This window comes from Leptonychotes weddellii, chromosome 8 (assembly GCF_054177405.1).
Source record: "Leptonychotes weddellii isolate Sample4059 chromosome 8, ASM5417740v2, whole genome shotgun sequence".
NCBI lineage: Eukaryota > Metazoa > Chordata > Mammalia > Carnivora > Phocidae > Leptonychotes > Leptonychotes weddellii.
This window is the reverse complement of record NC_138376.1, coordinates 105,160,600-105,176,814: the sequence shown is the minus strand read 5'-3', so window position 1 is coordinate 105,176,814 and position 16,215 is coordinate 105,160,600. Positions and strand designations below refer to the sequence as shown.

The 16,215-nt window shown below is 39.8% G+C and overlaps 1 protein-coding gene across 2 annotated transcripts in view; it reads left to right on the top strand.

Annotated features, from left to right (window-relative positions):
* Positions 1-16,215, top strand: part of MAP3K5 (mitogen-activated protein kinase kinase kinase 5) — a 195,075-nt gene that overhangs the window by 122,803 nt on the left and 56,057 nt on the right. For both annotated transcript variants that reach the window (XM_081829058.1, XM_081829057.1), the window contains 2 exons: positions 426-521; positions 3,493-3,574. In XM_081829058.1, coding sequence (XP_081685184.1) covers positions 426-521; positions 3,493-3,574 — 178 coding nt within the window. The remainder of the gene's footprint in view (positions 1-425; positions 522-3,492; positions 3,575-16,215) is intronic.

Here is a 16,215-nt window from a genome sequence, read left to right as displayed (position 1 = left end):
GCCTCCACACATTGCCTTTCTAGCTTTGGAGACATTTCATTGTTCTAAAGATGCCACAGAACCAGAATCACAGAGCTCAGTCAGCCAGCTGATGCTTACGCCTTTCCTCCCATCATGCAGTGTGGTGCTGTAGCAGGCAGGACAATTTCCCATGCTCAGTTGGAGGGATACATAGCGGAGGTGTACTGACAGCCCCCCAGAGCGACCCTATCTGCAGATATGAGTAGGAGGACAGTTCTCAGACTCTTAAGTAATTTTAGTATTGTGGTATGGGGAACATCACTTTTTCAAGTGCAATTCATATCTTTTTGTTATAAACAACATTGATATCATAATGGGGATTGGATATAAAATGTATTTATTTTGCACTACACATTCATAGAAGTATTGATATTTCCCTGAATAATTCTTTTTGTTTGTTTCAGTATTTCTAAATTTGAAGAACGATGCTGTTTTCTTTATGTGCTTCATAATTCCGATGATTTCCAAATCTATTTCTGTACAGAACTGCACTGTAAAAAGTACGTATTCGTCACTGTTTAGGTGTAAAAAATACTGTTCTTACCTGATCATTATTTTTAATTAATGAGTGAACATGTAGCTCCTGTAAGGAGTTCATGACTGTGGTTATATAAATATTTCATTTGGCCTAATAGTTTATAATTATGGGGTATGTTTAACAGAGAATGGGGGGGAGGGCTCTCTTTATTAGCACCACGCTCTAACCAACTGAGCTAACCGGCCAGCTTGAGGGCTCTCTTTAATAAACCATGCTTTTTCTTAGTCATAATTTATTTTTCCACAGACAAAACATTAACCAAGACCTGCCAGTTAATGGCCAACTGTTATGTCTCATTTTTAAGGTGCTCACTTATTGCAATAGATGATTACCAAAATTTTCATTCTTGAATTCTGTGAATAATCTCACTGTTTTCTGCAACAATGGCTCTTAACTCTGGTTCAAATTAGAATCAACTGGTGCATTTTAACAAGTGCCTGGGCCCTACCCCTGACTAATTATGTTGGATTTTCTGGTGGGGGTACAGTTCTAGTTAAGAGCCAGTAATCTGATCTACACCCATAAAAGACAGTCCAAAACTCCACGTACTGCACTGTATGCTTGTGTTAACCTCCCTGGGTATATTTCTCTTGAACTAATAATTAAGTACTTCATGTTCCCTTAGGACATAGAGACTGACTGTGGGGATGTAGGCAAGTGAGTAACAATTTAGAAACCGAAGTGCGGGTAGAAGCCAACTTGGACTTAAAATTTTCCTGAGGGTTGTTCTTATTCAAATAGCTACTATCTGACCCCATGGTAAATAACTAATATACTAGTTACAGTATACAGTCAGTTATTTTTATCTTGGTACCAAATAAAATGTTTGTAAATCCATAATTCTATAGTTGGCTATAGAACTATATGGCTATAGTTTTATCTTTATTATTATAAAACAGGTAGTAAAAAGATTTGGAAATAAAAAATAATTCCTAGCACAAATATGGTCAACTTTTCTACTTAAATTCTCGAGGCTACTGATTTGTTTCTATGATAATGATAGCCAAGATTTATGGAGTGCTTACCCCAGATCTAATAACTATTTTAATCTTCAAATAAAAACTGTTAGGTAGCTAATATTAACATCTTCATTGAAAAGAGTTAAGGGCGCCTGGGTGGCTCAGTTGGTTGAGCGACTGCCTTCGGCTCAGGTCATGATCCTGGAGCCCCGGGATCGAGTCCCACATCGGGCTCCCTGCTCAGCGGGGAGTCTGCTTCTCCCTCTGACCCTCCCCCCTCTCATGTGCTCTCTCTGTCTCATTCTCTCTCTCTCAAATAAATAAATAAAATCTTTAAAAAAAAAAAAAGAGTCATAGATAGTTCAATGAGCTTAAAATCATATATAGCAAAAAATGAACATCTGGGATTTGGACCAAGTACATGTGACTCTAGAAGACAGGCTCCAAAAAATTACACTGTGTTCCCATCCCGCTGTGTTATATTCTGCTTAGAGATGTTCATGTTGAAAAACTGTATGAATAGCTGATGGAAGTCTTTACCCCAGATCTTAAAGTCTGTCTTTAAAGTCAGATTTTTTTTAGGTCTGTCACTTTCTTCTTCCTCTTGGTTGAATTTACCTTTGTCTCTAACTCATCAGGATATTTAATCTTCATCAGAGCATACTGTTACTCTGATCAGGCTTGGGAACTTCTTTTTCTTGTCACTGACTCCAAGAAATGTGTAAAGAGAAAGGAAGAGTGGGGAAGTAGGCACCACATGCAACTCCAACGATAGGTTCCAAACTCCCAGATGGGCTTTGTCTGTTTTGTTCCTTGTCACAGTTCCAAAGGCCAGAATAGTTTTCGATCCTAGTAGACACTTGATGAGTATTTGTTGGTTGGATGGATGGATGGATGGATGGATGGATGGATGGATGGATGGATTAAAAAGAGGTATAGAGAAAGAAAGGTTCCAAGTTGTGGAAGCTAGATTTTTCTTATCCCACACAACCTGCTCTTCCCTTGGGCTGGCAGTGCAGACCGTGACCTGCCTGTGAGACCATCAGCCCCTATTCATAGTGGCTCCCATGCTTTAAGTCTGTGAATGGTTAGCATCCCCTCTGAATGGACTAGACACAGCTAGTGTTACAGGGAGCAGATCTGTTTCTTGTTATAACTATTTTTCTTGGCTCTGAAATGGTCTACAGGAAAAAAAAAAAAAAAAAAAAACTTCACAAGAAGAGTTCCTGAAGAAAATGTCATCAAAAAAGAGGTGGCTTCTTTCACACACATACAAGCCTGCTGTTCCTAATTCATATCGGTGTTCTGCAGATTGTGTTTACGAAACACCATATTTATGATGTTAAAGGCAAAATATTTAATAACTGAGATCAAATGTTGTAGTGGCCAACACTATATCAAATAGTCACCTAAGAATTTAGAGACACTACTCCAGAATTTGGGTATTTTTTGTTAATTCCCATTTTAAATAATAATATGACCATCAGCAAAACGATAATAGCTAATTTTAATGAGTGCACTCTGTTAAGCACTTTACAAGTATTATGTCAAGTCATCTTCCTAACAACCTTTAAGTTAGATACTTCTATAGTCCCTATTTTTGTAATGAAGGGGTGAGGCTCAGAGAGGTGGAGGAGCTTGCCCAAAATCACACAAATACTAGCAATCTTGGCCTGACATCCAAGTCCACAGTCTTCACATTTCTATGACATTGTTTAGCTTCATCGTTCTGATTCTATAACATATCACATTACTATTATTTGAAGTGAGGCATTAGGTTGGACAATCCTACCAGCCTGTGTTTTTCTTTCTGAAAAATCATATTTTTCCTGCTGATACTGATAGTTTGTTTATTGCCTGATTTTAGAAAGTCTCTTAGCTCCCATTTTTTGCTCTGAAGTCATGTTGGAACGTACTTGCTTATATTTAATATCAGATGTATTATGAGTGACCACATACCAACTCTCATTGTAGGTTTTTTGAAATGGTGAACACCATCACTGAAGAGAAGGGGAGAGGCACGGAGGAAGGAGATTGTGAAAGTGACTCCCTGGAGGTAATGACTCTGGTTGCATGTTCATTTTACAGAGTTTCTCTGTGGCTTTTTTTTTTTTTTTTGAGATTTTATTTATTTATTTGAGAGAGGGCACAAGCAGGGGGAGAGACAGAGGGAGAAGCAGACTCTGCTGAGCAGGGAGCCCGACACAGGGCTCCATCCCAGGACCCTGAGATCATGACCTGAGCCGAAGGCAGACACTTAACCGACTGAGCCACCCAGGCGCCCCTTCTTTGTGGTTTTTTAAAAAAATGAACTATTTAAAGTCTTACTGGGGTATGCGTGGTGGGGAGGACATGTAAGTGGTGGTCTGTGAGCTTTCCCTTAATGCTGAAGGCAACTTCTGGAATTCCTTGTTAAAAAAGAGCTGAAAAGGGGAACCTGGGTTGCTCAGTCAGTTAAGCGGCCAACCCTTGATTTTAGCTCAGGTCATGATCTCAGGGTCCTGGAATGGAGCCCCATGTCCCACTCCGCGCTGAGCAGGGAGTCTGCTTGTCTCCCTCTCCCTCTGCCCCTCCCCCTGCTCACAGAGGTAGGCGCTCTCTCTGTCTCTCTCTAAAATAAATAAATCTTAAAAAAAAAAAAAAGCTAAAAAGCAAACATTGGAGAACTCTTATTTGGGAACACTGAGTTTTGGTATTTTGCTTACCTGACAGTGAGTAACTGTGCTTTGTTATCTGTGAGGATGTTGATTACCCTCCATGCACGGGCCACAGTGCCCTGGCATTTTTTATGTTCCTCTGAGATATGTGCAATTCAAACAAGCAGAATTCGGTGAAAATTCTGAATGGCACTATGGCCATGGCCCTCCTTTGTATGCTACACAGAGGACCTGGACCAATGGAAGATTAATGGAATACAGAGAGGAGGTAATAGTCACCTGAAATACTGTTCCTCGCAACCCCAGTCCTCTGACTTCTACCTCATGGACACACGACACTGCAGACATCTATTCCTAGATCATGTCCATTTTCTCTGTCATGGTTCCTCTGGGATAAAGAACCTTCCATCACTGCAAGGACTGGTGCTGGAGTGTCCCAAGAGGGCTGACCCCCGGGACGTGAGCATCTTCAGAAAGTTGACCCTCCTCCAGGCGTGACAGTAGGCCAGCTTTTTCTCCAAGCCCTGCCCAGTGTTGGACTTGGGACAACATTCAAAATCCAAGCAATACTGAAAATGTCATTCCTAGTGCTAAAGTGAAATTGAAGAAGCTAGAGCACCAGCCTGACTGGTACACTCATTTATTAATGTCATCCCACATACTAGAACTTTTATAAAAATATTGAAGTCGTAAGGTAGCAATTGAAGGAAAATTTCAATAGAATAACCAAGTGTTGACTCTGTCCAGAGTGAAGTTCTATAATTATCTAGCAGTTGTATAGCTTTGATGTTCCTAGGTAAGCCTAAGGCTCTTTCATTAAAGTTATAAAAAGATGATAGGATCTGATTTGAAAAAAATAAAAAAAGTTTCCCCATGCATTAACTTGTTGTCTATGGGAGTAACAGACAATACTTATTTGTATATATTTTATATTTTACAATTTTGTATTTTCTTATTCAAGTGATTTTGTTAGGAATTAGATCTCTTGGCTCCTACATCAGTGCTCCTTGACTAGACCTCATTATCTCTGTTTTTATTTGGTTTAAATTTAGTCACTTGATACACAGCAACGACCAAAGTAAAGGGTAGCAAAGACAATGAAAGTGAAACAGTTTTATTAGTAAATATAAAATGATGAAGTGGGTGGACTGGAAAATCCATAAAGTTCCTCTGCAATGTCATAAAATGCTGGCTTTTTTTAACCAGTGAGAGCTATCCTTTATTTTATACCCTTCTTTGCGGAACTAAATCCATCGTACCAAAAATACACATAGCACAGCCAGGCTGTGGTCTCCATATGAGACAACGTGGTCTTCTTAATTGATTAAATCAACAGTTTAGACTCTACTCCGGGAACCACTTTAACCATATGCATAGCATAACACAGGTCCAATTGCCTTAGAATTTGTGGTGAACTTTGCCAGCTGATTTTTCTAAGACTCAGTTTCCTATAATGTAAAAAAAAAAAAAAAAAAAGGTAGGTAGATCACTTTTTAAAGAGCTCCCAAGAAGATACAGAATCAAGATCCTTTGATCTGGATACAGTAACAAGTGGGGTGGCTGTGTGTGGGGCTCTTCCTGGTCAGACTGTCCTTCTTCAAGTACTGAGAACAATCAGCCAACCAAATAAGGAGGGGAATGCTCCGGTCAGTAGGAATAGCCCAAGGGTTTTAGTTGCTGTGCTGACCTCACAAAAACCAGCTTACACAGTATTGCTGATTCATCAAAGTGCTCCTAACTCACCCTTCTCGAGTAAGTGCAGGGATACTATTCTTTTCATGTTAGAAAAACACTCATACACTCTGTCTTTTGCATGCGCTCAGAATAATTTAAAATCTTGGACATAGAATGGCTTCTACAGCATTCCCAGTGGACTGTATAGCATATACAGGGAATTCAAGCATACTTATTTTAAGTGTTTTGGGTAGTTTGCCATTAAACCCCAAGTAGTGACCTTGCTGACATTTGGGTGTTGGAGGGGTGTGTGAGGGGGGTGTTCGTGGGCACAACAGTAATGAACGGGGATTGCGATGATGTTCTGGGCTGCGAACATGATGACATCCATCTTCACTCTCCCTCTCACCGAATCTCCCTTTGTAGCCAGTGCACCTTTACAATATGAGTCACTAAATTGCCTGAACTTATATTTTCGCCTCACTTAGGATAAGTTCATGATTACATTTCCTGGATATTTTCAACATTCTTAATTTAAAATTATTTTATTGGTGTTCCAAATATTTGATTAAAATGAATTCTCTCATTTCATTACCACAAACTAGACTTGACCGTCAGCCCGTGAATGACACACAAAAAAATAATTCCTCTACTTCCCATTTCTGATAATGTAAACAAGAAGGATTCTTTAGAGACCAACCATCTTTACATGGCGATTAAGATTTATATGCAGAATAGTTGCTTTCTGATCATCACCTCAGCTGGGGATAGAATTAAAGTTGTTTCAATGCATGTGTCAATTATTCCTGAAGCTTCTGGGAAGCTAGGCCCACAGCAAAATTAAAATGTTGGAAAGATCAAATATTCTTTAATGTTAACCTCACTTAGGGTGTTGTCAACATTGGCAAACTTGAACTATCAACGTGGTTCTATAAACTACAAATTTGAGGCTAATCCCTAGACTTCTAGATGTTTGACAGACTTCTTATCTGAAGCCCATATTAAGATCTGCTTTTCTTTTTGATTTGAATAATAAGGTTTCTTAGAAGCAGTACAATTGTGGGAGGGATTCAGCCGCCTTGGGGTCATGGTCAGCTCCCTCGTCCAACTGATCAAACCTGACTACTGAAATCCCTGTGCGGGGGTCAGGAGCCTTGGATTCTAGTTGTCATTTTGCTAATGGCCAGTTTTATAACTTTAGACAAAATTCATACTCTTGGCTGGGCTAAAATGATTTTATTCTTCTCACTTCTCAAGTGAGAGTGGACCAAGAACACCTAAAATATGCTTTCCTAGCTCTAATTTGTATAATTTTTCAAGATTAGTACAAACTGTGCAAGGTTATTTCAAATATAGATCAATCCCACTATCAGAGGACTTTTCTGCTTTTGAACAGAAAGAGAAACAGCTTCTTTTGATTCAAGGCCGTGGTTTTTGACTTAAGGATGTATTTTGATGTGGGGGGTAATGAAGCCAAATCTTAAATAATTTAATAGATCAGTAAATTTATATTGAAATCACTGAACAGTTGATTGCCATTAACCATAAGAGTTCTAACACGTATCAACTGTAGTCCTTACTTTGTTCTCTCAGCCTTCCAGATTTTCACTAACACCTTGGGCATCTACCCAGCAGCCTCCTGGGAGAAACCCCTGTTCGGCCTCTCTCCCTCCTCACACCACGATGTCCCTCCAGCCCAGTCACCTAATCCTCTCCGTCATTCCCCCATCTCAGGTCTTCACCACCCCTCCTGTGACCTCATCTCTCTCCTGCCATCAGTATGCGTCTCTGTCATCATCAGAGAGATCTCTCACACGATCTTATCCTGTGACTCCCCTCATTAAAAACCTTTGATGCTACTCTTTGTAGAAGGTTTCCACAGATACAATGTTCTCAACCCTCTGGCTGGAACATAGCCTTGCCTTTCCACCTCGTGGGCTGGGATTGCCAAACTCTTTTCCATTTTCCAGAAGGCCAACCTTTCCTGCCCCTGGGCTTGATCTGCAGATGCCCAACTCCACATGCTTTTTCTTCTCTGTCCCACCTGGTGACTGCATCCTCGTTTTTTGAGATACAAGTCAAGTGTCATTTCTCAATACCACCCCTCACTCTTCTCTGCTCTCCTCGCATTTCCGGCCCCCTTCTCCACCCTAGGTCTTCTCATTGCATTGTAACGGGAGCCTGCACCGGACTGTGAACATCCCAGAGCAGGGCTGTGGCTCTGTGTCCTTTCTAATCACATAGCCTCACATGGTATGAGGCATCCAAGCAGAAGTAGTTCAATCAGATCAGAAGGCTTGGAAGGGCTTGAAGGTGGTGTGTGATAAAGCCAGATCGTTTAAAAATATCTCAAACGGGGGAGAGGGCTATGGATTGGAAGGGACAGAGTAGGTGCTGTGACACTGGTTTAAAAGTTGTTCAATCAATGGTAAGTCAATGAAAGAATGTACAGTGTTACCAAGCTGCACATCAGAACCAAGGCATTATTAACTCATTCTCTTTTCATCTTTCTTTTTTTATTTCCTTGGAGGAAAAAAAGCCAGATACAAATCGCGGAGGTCCTTTTGGTCCTCAGTACAAAATATGCTATGTCTCCCTCCTCACTTCTCTCCCAAACACACACATATATTCTACCTCTCCGTACCTCCTCCTCTCTCTCTCTTTCCCTCCCCACCCTGCCCTCCCTTTTCCTCTCTATCCCTCTTTCTCATATATTCATTTGTTTTTTTGTTTTTTTTAAAGATTTTATTTATTTATTTGACAGAGACAGAGATAGCAAGAGCAGGAACACAAGCCCCGGGAGTGGGAGAGGGAGAGCAGGCTTCCCGCCAAGGAGGGAACCCGATGTGGGACTTGATCCCAGGACCCTGGGATCATGACCTGAGCCGAAGGCAGACGCTTAACGACTGAGCCACCCAGGCGCCCCATATATTCATTTGTACCTCACTGTTTCACCAAAATGAGCATATGACTGACTTAAACTTGAAGCAGTCATACCATCTAGCCCCGTGAACCTGTCTATACCTACTTTCCAGTGTGCATAAAGAGAACGTTGACCCCTTGTGGGGTGAAGTAGAGACAAGCAAGATAAAAGGAACATTTTCCTTTGACATAAACATCTGCAGAATGATGAAATACCTTACCATTCCCTTTTCTGATGATTTGCTTCACAAACATTAATAGTGAATTATGATTTAGATTCATTTAAATCATTTTGGAATCATCAGCCCATTGGTTTGTTTGTCTTTAACATCCCATTTCTGTTTTTGCACATGTCTGAAGCTCAACACCCACATTTACTACACTGAGAACATATATCACTTATAGTTGTATGATATGAGTACCAATTTGTTACTCATTCTTTCATTCTGTTGAGAGGGGAAAAAAAAAACTTTTTCTTCTATCAACTTAGGTTCAGTGATTGGGGACCTGCAAATTAACTGACAAAAGACAGATTAACAAGAGAAAAGACAAGGTTTATTCAGGTATATGGGAGCACTTAAACTGGCTTCTGATCAGCTAGAGTTAAGTTTGTTTATCCTACTAAGAAAAGCCTTTCTTAGGACTTTAAGGAAAAGCACATGGTGGGAAACAAATGAGAAAAAAGTGGAAGGCAAAAACTTTTTGGCAAGGTTTTGTTTATGTAATTTCTCATCCAGGTACGAGTGGTCCTAAACCTCCCAGAGATGGGATTTTGGCAGCTGTATTTTCAGGAGGCTATGTTTAAGCCAGCAAAAGAGGTTTAGGTAAGGTTTTTTTAATGCAGCTGCTGTTGATTCAGATGTTTTCAGCTTAAACTCATCTTTATACCACATTGACGGGTATAAATTCAATTCACTCAATGAATATTTAGTCACACACTATGTGATTGTCATTATTCTAGGTGCTGGGGATACAACAGAGAAAAAATTGAGAAAAATCTGCCCTCAGTGAGCTTACATTCTAGCAAAACACCAACAATAAACAACATAAATAAGTAAAATACATAGCATGTTTGATAATGATCAGTGTTAAGGAGAAAAATGAAGCAGGGAAGGGTTCAGAAAGTTACACTGTAACAGAGCATTCAAGTTTAGACCAATAAGCCAGGGAAGGCTCATTGAGAAGGTGATATTTGAATAAAGGTCCGAGGGAGAAGAGATCTATCAAACTGGATATTTGAACCTAAGCATTTTTAGCATTTTGTTAATGTTATTAATCATTATTAATGTTTTTGACATTTACATATTAAGAAGGCAATACAGACCTAAAATTAACGAAGCTACCATGTGGGTCTTTGAGGTGACCATTCACCTAATGTAATTAACCCCCAGAGGGAAGTGCATGGCCTTTGGAAGGTGGCTGTTTTACCCCAGGTCCCTTGACAGCACGGGAACTAAGTGAATCACCACTTTGTTGTTTGGCCTTGTCAATATTGTCTTCCTACGCTGATTCCCTTTCCAGTACAGACTTAGATTGTTCTGGGTAGGCCACAATAGAGGGATGATTCTAGAAGTATTCTCATCATTGCTTCGAAATGCAGTTGTTTCCCTTAGCAACAACCTAATTCACTAACCTATTGCCATAGAAATAGAATGCAGAGTATAAGCAGTGTAATCTTCAATTTTTTAATACACTCTTTCCTCCACCCCTAACGTTTTCTATGTTTCTAGTTTAACACACCTTATCTTCCCTTGGCCTGTAGCCCAGCTCCGTTCTACTTTTTTTTTTTGGCTTATTGACCAGGCTAGTCTCCTCAAACCTGCCTTTCCAATTTGTATCTCTCTGTATGGTTAAGAATAGAAAGAAGAAAACTAAGCAGCAATTACCACCTGGAATGGTTTTCAATCCCTTTGGTCTTATTAAAAGTCCTTTTTGATTTTTACTGTGACCGCTTTGTTCAACAGGAATCGTCTGCCATACCTAATAAATAATCTTTTAAAAAAGAAAAGTCTTTTGATGCTTTGGATTCCAGAGGTGAACTAAAACTGGGGCAGCCTCATTGAGGTTTATATATTCTTCACTGTACTATATAAATATGCCTGCAGCAAAACTCCGTTTCAACCAAAAATAAACTGATGCTGACTTTCAATGTTTTGTTTTGGCACCCGGTTTATTAAAAAAAAAAAAAGTGGTTCTCATCAAATTTTCTATATCCTGATTAATCAGTTAAGTAAATAATTACTGAGCATCTACAAACCAGATATTGCCAATACTAGGGGTAGAGCAATTAAAGATAAATTGTAGCTCTCACAAAGTTCAGAGTCCAGATGGGGATGCAGACTGAGCAAGAGAAGGAAGAGTTACCAAAGCATGAGTAAGGGCAGAAAGCCTTGGGAGCACATCAGACCAGAAAGTAACCCAGCTCTCGATGGTCAGGTAGACAGTTCAGGAAAGCTTCCTAGAGCTTGGTTTTGAAAGACGAGGCAGAATTACCGAGGTAGAAGACACAGCATGTGGAAAGGCACAAAGATCTCGGAAACCTCACTGAGAGATTTTGGAGGAGATTGAGGAGAGAGAAGGCTGGACACAGAGGCAGCACAGAGAAGCTGAGGGGTGTTTACGCCATGCTAAGGAGTTTGGCTTTGACTCGGAAAGTAATGAGAAACCGTTTAATAAAGCAGAGGCAATGGTACAGACATGGACAGCTCACTTTGGAAGTTTGGACTTTGGAAAATACACTGCCATCTTAAGGAGAGCGGATCAGGGAACTGGGCAACAAGAGAGGAGGGAACAAGGAAAGGCAGTTAAGAGTCTGTAGAATTAGTACAGAAGAAAAGCAAGGAAGGCCTGATTCAAGGCAAAAGCAGATACACCTGATAGCATTTGGCAATCAGTTGGATTTGGGGAGTAAGGAAAAGGAAAGAATGGAGTCTACGACGGCCACCAGATATCTCCCCGATATCTGTTTGAATAAGAGAATGAATGTTCCATGAATATTGATGACACACTGGAATACCTTTATCCTAACGGTGTTTGGAAACAGAAGTAAGACTATCCCTACAACATTGGTAGTGGTAAGAACACTAAATCAGGACTCATGAGCTGGGTATAAACCACAGCTCTAATTGTTTCACTGGAAAAGATATTTCTGATCATTTGTAAGTTGAAGCTAATCATAGACCTTCCCTACTATGACAGGCTTATTATGACCATCAAATGAGATAGGTTATGGACAGTTGATTTTTTTCTTTTAAATTATAAAGCATCATGATAATGTAAGATGGTGGTAGTACTAGGTTCAGTGTGTAGGTGTGTATGCCCTTGATAGGGCATCTTGGCAGAGATGAGCTCCTTTGGTGATGGTCCCTGCCCTGCCTCCTGCTGGGCTGGTCCTGGCTGGTAGATTTCCTACATGTGTGGCACAGCATGATGGGAGTCTGGGCCACAGGAATTGGGTGTGGAGTCTTAGGCTCTTTTTGGTGGAATTTTTTGACTAGTTTGACTGCCTCTTTGCTGGAGCCCCGTGTTACCTTCCAATCTGAGTAAGTTGCTGAACGATTCCTGCTCACTATTCCTTCACCCTGAAAACATGCCAGACGTTCTGCTCTGGACTAGGACAGTCTTCGGCCTTACATTAGACATCCGGAACAGGAGTATTCTTTTATGTACGTGGGGTACAGTGTTGCCAATGGGAAAGTAAGATGCGTCCCTTCCAGAGCGTGGTGTCTGTCCTTAGCCAGAGAAGGGTCCCTGATAGGGAGGTCAGTGCTCACCCGGTCCTGGCTTGGTATTGGGCATAGTTTTCCCCAGGAGAATACAACTAATTGCTTTCTATCAGTGCTTAGAAACCTGTTGGAAACAAATAAACTGAAGCTGGTAAAGACAAAACCAAATTTTCCTCATCCTCCTTGGCAGTGGTCCCTCAAGTCAAATGTATGTACCCTGGAGAGTTTGCAGAGTGATCTGATTACTACCTTTGTAGTTAATTTGTCCTTTTTATGTCTGCTTCCTTTTTGATCTTCTGTTTGCTTTTCATTTTGTAATTTCTCTATACCGTGTCTGCGTGTGCATTTATTTTTTATTTTTCCTACTTAGGGCTCAGTTTCCAGAAGTTATGTTTGATTCTGTCTCACATCTGCCTGGCCTTTTTTAGAATGTCTTATCCTTTTCTCCTGCTTATTGATTTCTTATTTTATATCTTTATGTTAAATGTACTTATTCTAAAGTTTTTGTTTCTTTTACTTTATGAAGTTTAGGGAGATTGATATTTATCAAATCTGCTAACTCCCTGGTGGTGAATTATTTCCTTATATGTTTTAAAATTTAGGGTTGTGAGCTCAATTTCAATGATGTATTATGAGTCAGAATCCTGCATAGTCCGTCTTAAGGGAGTCTCCCTTTAAAATGTTTTTGCTTTGTTTCTGCTAGCACTTCAGGGATGTCCCAGGCTCAAGATCAATTATAGGTATCATGATAAGTGTAAATTTGAACTAAACCATGAGGATCAGCCTATGGTTGAAAGTATTCAGAGTATTCAGAAAGTATTCTTTTTGTCCACCCAGAGCTCAGTTTAAGACAGATGAGCTCTATTTTTGTTTCCCAGTGCAGTGGGCTAACTCTATTCTAATTTGCCCTTTTATCAAGTTATAGTCCTTCAAAGACCCTGATTTCAAGGGCCCAGCTCTTCACCTGGCATAAGCACAAGGCCCCATTTCCTATCCCTTCATGGGCATTAAGACAAAAGTACCAGATAAGGGGTTGACAGACTATAGCCCAAAGGCCAAATACAGCCTGCCACTACCCTATTCCTCCAGTAAAGAAGTTTTACTGGAACACAACCATGCCCACCTGTTTATATATTGACTGAGCTATTTTCATGCTACAATGGCAGAGTTCAGTAGTTGCCACAGAGATCATATGGCCCACAAATCTGAAAGTATTCAATATCTGGCCCCTTAGAGAAAGCATTTGCCAACCTCTGCCCAAAATTAATGAGACTGAAAGCCCAGCCCTCATCCCCACCCCTTGGGCTGCAGGGACATCGATTATGATTACCTCTCAAGTGGTCCTCTTTCTCTTTATTTCTAGCTCCTGGCAGTCTTCTTTACTTTTTTGTAAGCCCTGGTAGGCATTTAAAAATGTGTCTATTTTGGGGTGCCTGGGTGGCTCAGTTGGTCAAGTGTCAGACTCTTGATTTCAGCTCAGGTCATGATCTCAGGGTCATGAGATTGAGCCCTGCATCAGGCTCTGCACTGAGTGTGGAGCCTGCTTAAGATTCTCTCTCCTCTCCCTGTGCCCTTCCCCTGCCACTCGCATGCTCTCTCTCTCTATATATATCCCTCTAAAAAAAAAGTGTGTCTATTTTATTTTATGTGGATGTTTTTAGCAGGAAGTCTTCCAAATACCAAGTCCACATATTGCCAGTACCAGAGCCCACTTCCTATTTTCTTGGGTAATATAGACTGCTATGTGCATAAGATGTTATATATGAATCTAATGGCAACCACAAATCAAAAACCTAGAATAGATACACAAACAATAAAGAGAAAGGAATCCAAGCATATCATTAAAGAAAGCCATCAAACGACAGGGGAAGAGAGCAAAAGGAGAAAGAACAGAGAACTACAAAAACAACCATAAAACAAGTAATAAAATGGCAATAATTATATACCTCAGTAATTACTTTGAATGTAAATGGACTACATGCTCCAGTTAAAAGATATAGGGTGACTATATAAAAAAGCAAGACCCATCTATGTGCTGCCTACCAGAGACTCACTTCAGACCTAAAGACACCTGCAGATTGAAAATGAGGAGATAGAAGAACATTTACCATGCAAATTGAAGCAAAAGGAAAGCTGGGATAGCAGTATGTATATGAAACAAAATAGACTAAAACAAAGACTAACAAAAGACAAAAAAGGACACTACATATTGATAAAGGGAGCCATCCAACAAGAGGATATAAAATTGCAAATATTTATGCAATAGAGCACCTAATACATAAAGCAACTATTAACAGACATAAGGAAGAAATTGACAGTAATATAATAATAGTAGGGAACTGGGCGCCTGGGTGGCTCAGTCGTTAAGCGCCTGCCTTCGGCTCAAGTCATGATCCCAGGGTCCTGGGATCGAGCCCCACATCGGGTTCCCTGCTCACCGGGAAGCCTGCTTCTCCCTCTCTCACTCCCCCTGCTTGTGTTCCTGCTCTCGCTATCTCTCTCTCTGTCAAATAAATAAATAAAAATCTTAAAAAAAAAATAATAATAGTAGGGAACTTTAACACCCCACTTACATCAATGGATAGACCATCTCAACAGAAAATCAACAAGGAAACAGTGACTTTGCATGAGACATTGGACCAGATGGACCTAACATATATTTAGAACATTCCATCCCAAAAAAGCACAATACATATTTTTTTTGAAGTGCACATAGAACATTCTCCAGAATAGATCACATTAGGCCACAAAACAAGTCTCAATAAATTCAGAAAGATTGAAATCATATCATGCATCTTTTCTGACCACAATGGTGTGAAACTAGAAATCAATCACATGAAAAAAGTCTGGAAAGAACACAAATACATGGAGGCTAAATAACATGCCACTGAACAATGAGTGGGTCAGTCAAGAAATCAAAGAGAAAATTAAAAAATGCGTGGAGACAAATGAAAATGAAAATACAACAGTCCAAAATCTTGGGGATGCAGCAAAAGCTATTCTGGGAGGGAATATTATAGCAATCCAGGCCTACCTCAAGAAGCAAGAATATCTCAAATAAAAAACCGAATCTTACACTTAAAGGAACTTAAAAAAAAAAAATCAACCCCAACACCAATAGAAATAGGAAATTATAAAGATTAGAACAGAAATAAATGAAATAGAGATTAAAAAATAACCAGTAGAATAAATCAGTGAAACCAGGAGTTGGTTCTTTGAAAAGATCAACAAAATTGATAAGCCTTTAGACAGACTCATCCAAAAAAAAGAACAAAGAAAGAGGAGTCAAATAAAATCAGAAATGAAGGAGAAGAAATAACTGGTACCACAGAAATAGGAAGGATTATAAGAGATATTATGAACAATTATATGCCAACAAATTGGACAACCTCAGAAAAATGAGTAAGTTCCTAGAAACATAAAACCTTCCAAATCTGAATCAGGAAGAAATAGAAAATTTAAACAGATCAATTACTAGCAATGAAATTGAATCAGTAATCAAAATCTCTCAAAAAAAAATAAAAAAGCCCAGTACCAGATGGCTTCACGGGTGAATTCTGCCAAACATTTAAAGAGAAGATAATACCTATTCTTCTCAAACTATTACCAAAAAAACCCAAAAAAAAACAGGAGAGGAAGGAAAGCTTCCAATTCATTCTATGAGGTGAGCATTACCCTGATACCAAAACCAGATAAAGACACTAAAAAGAAAAGAAAAC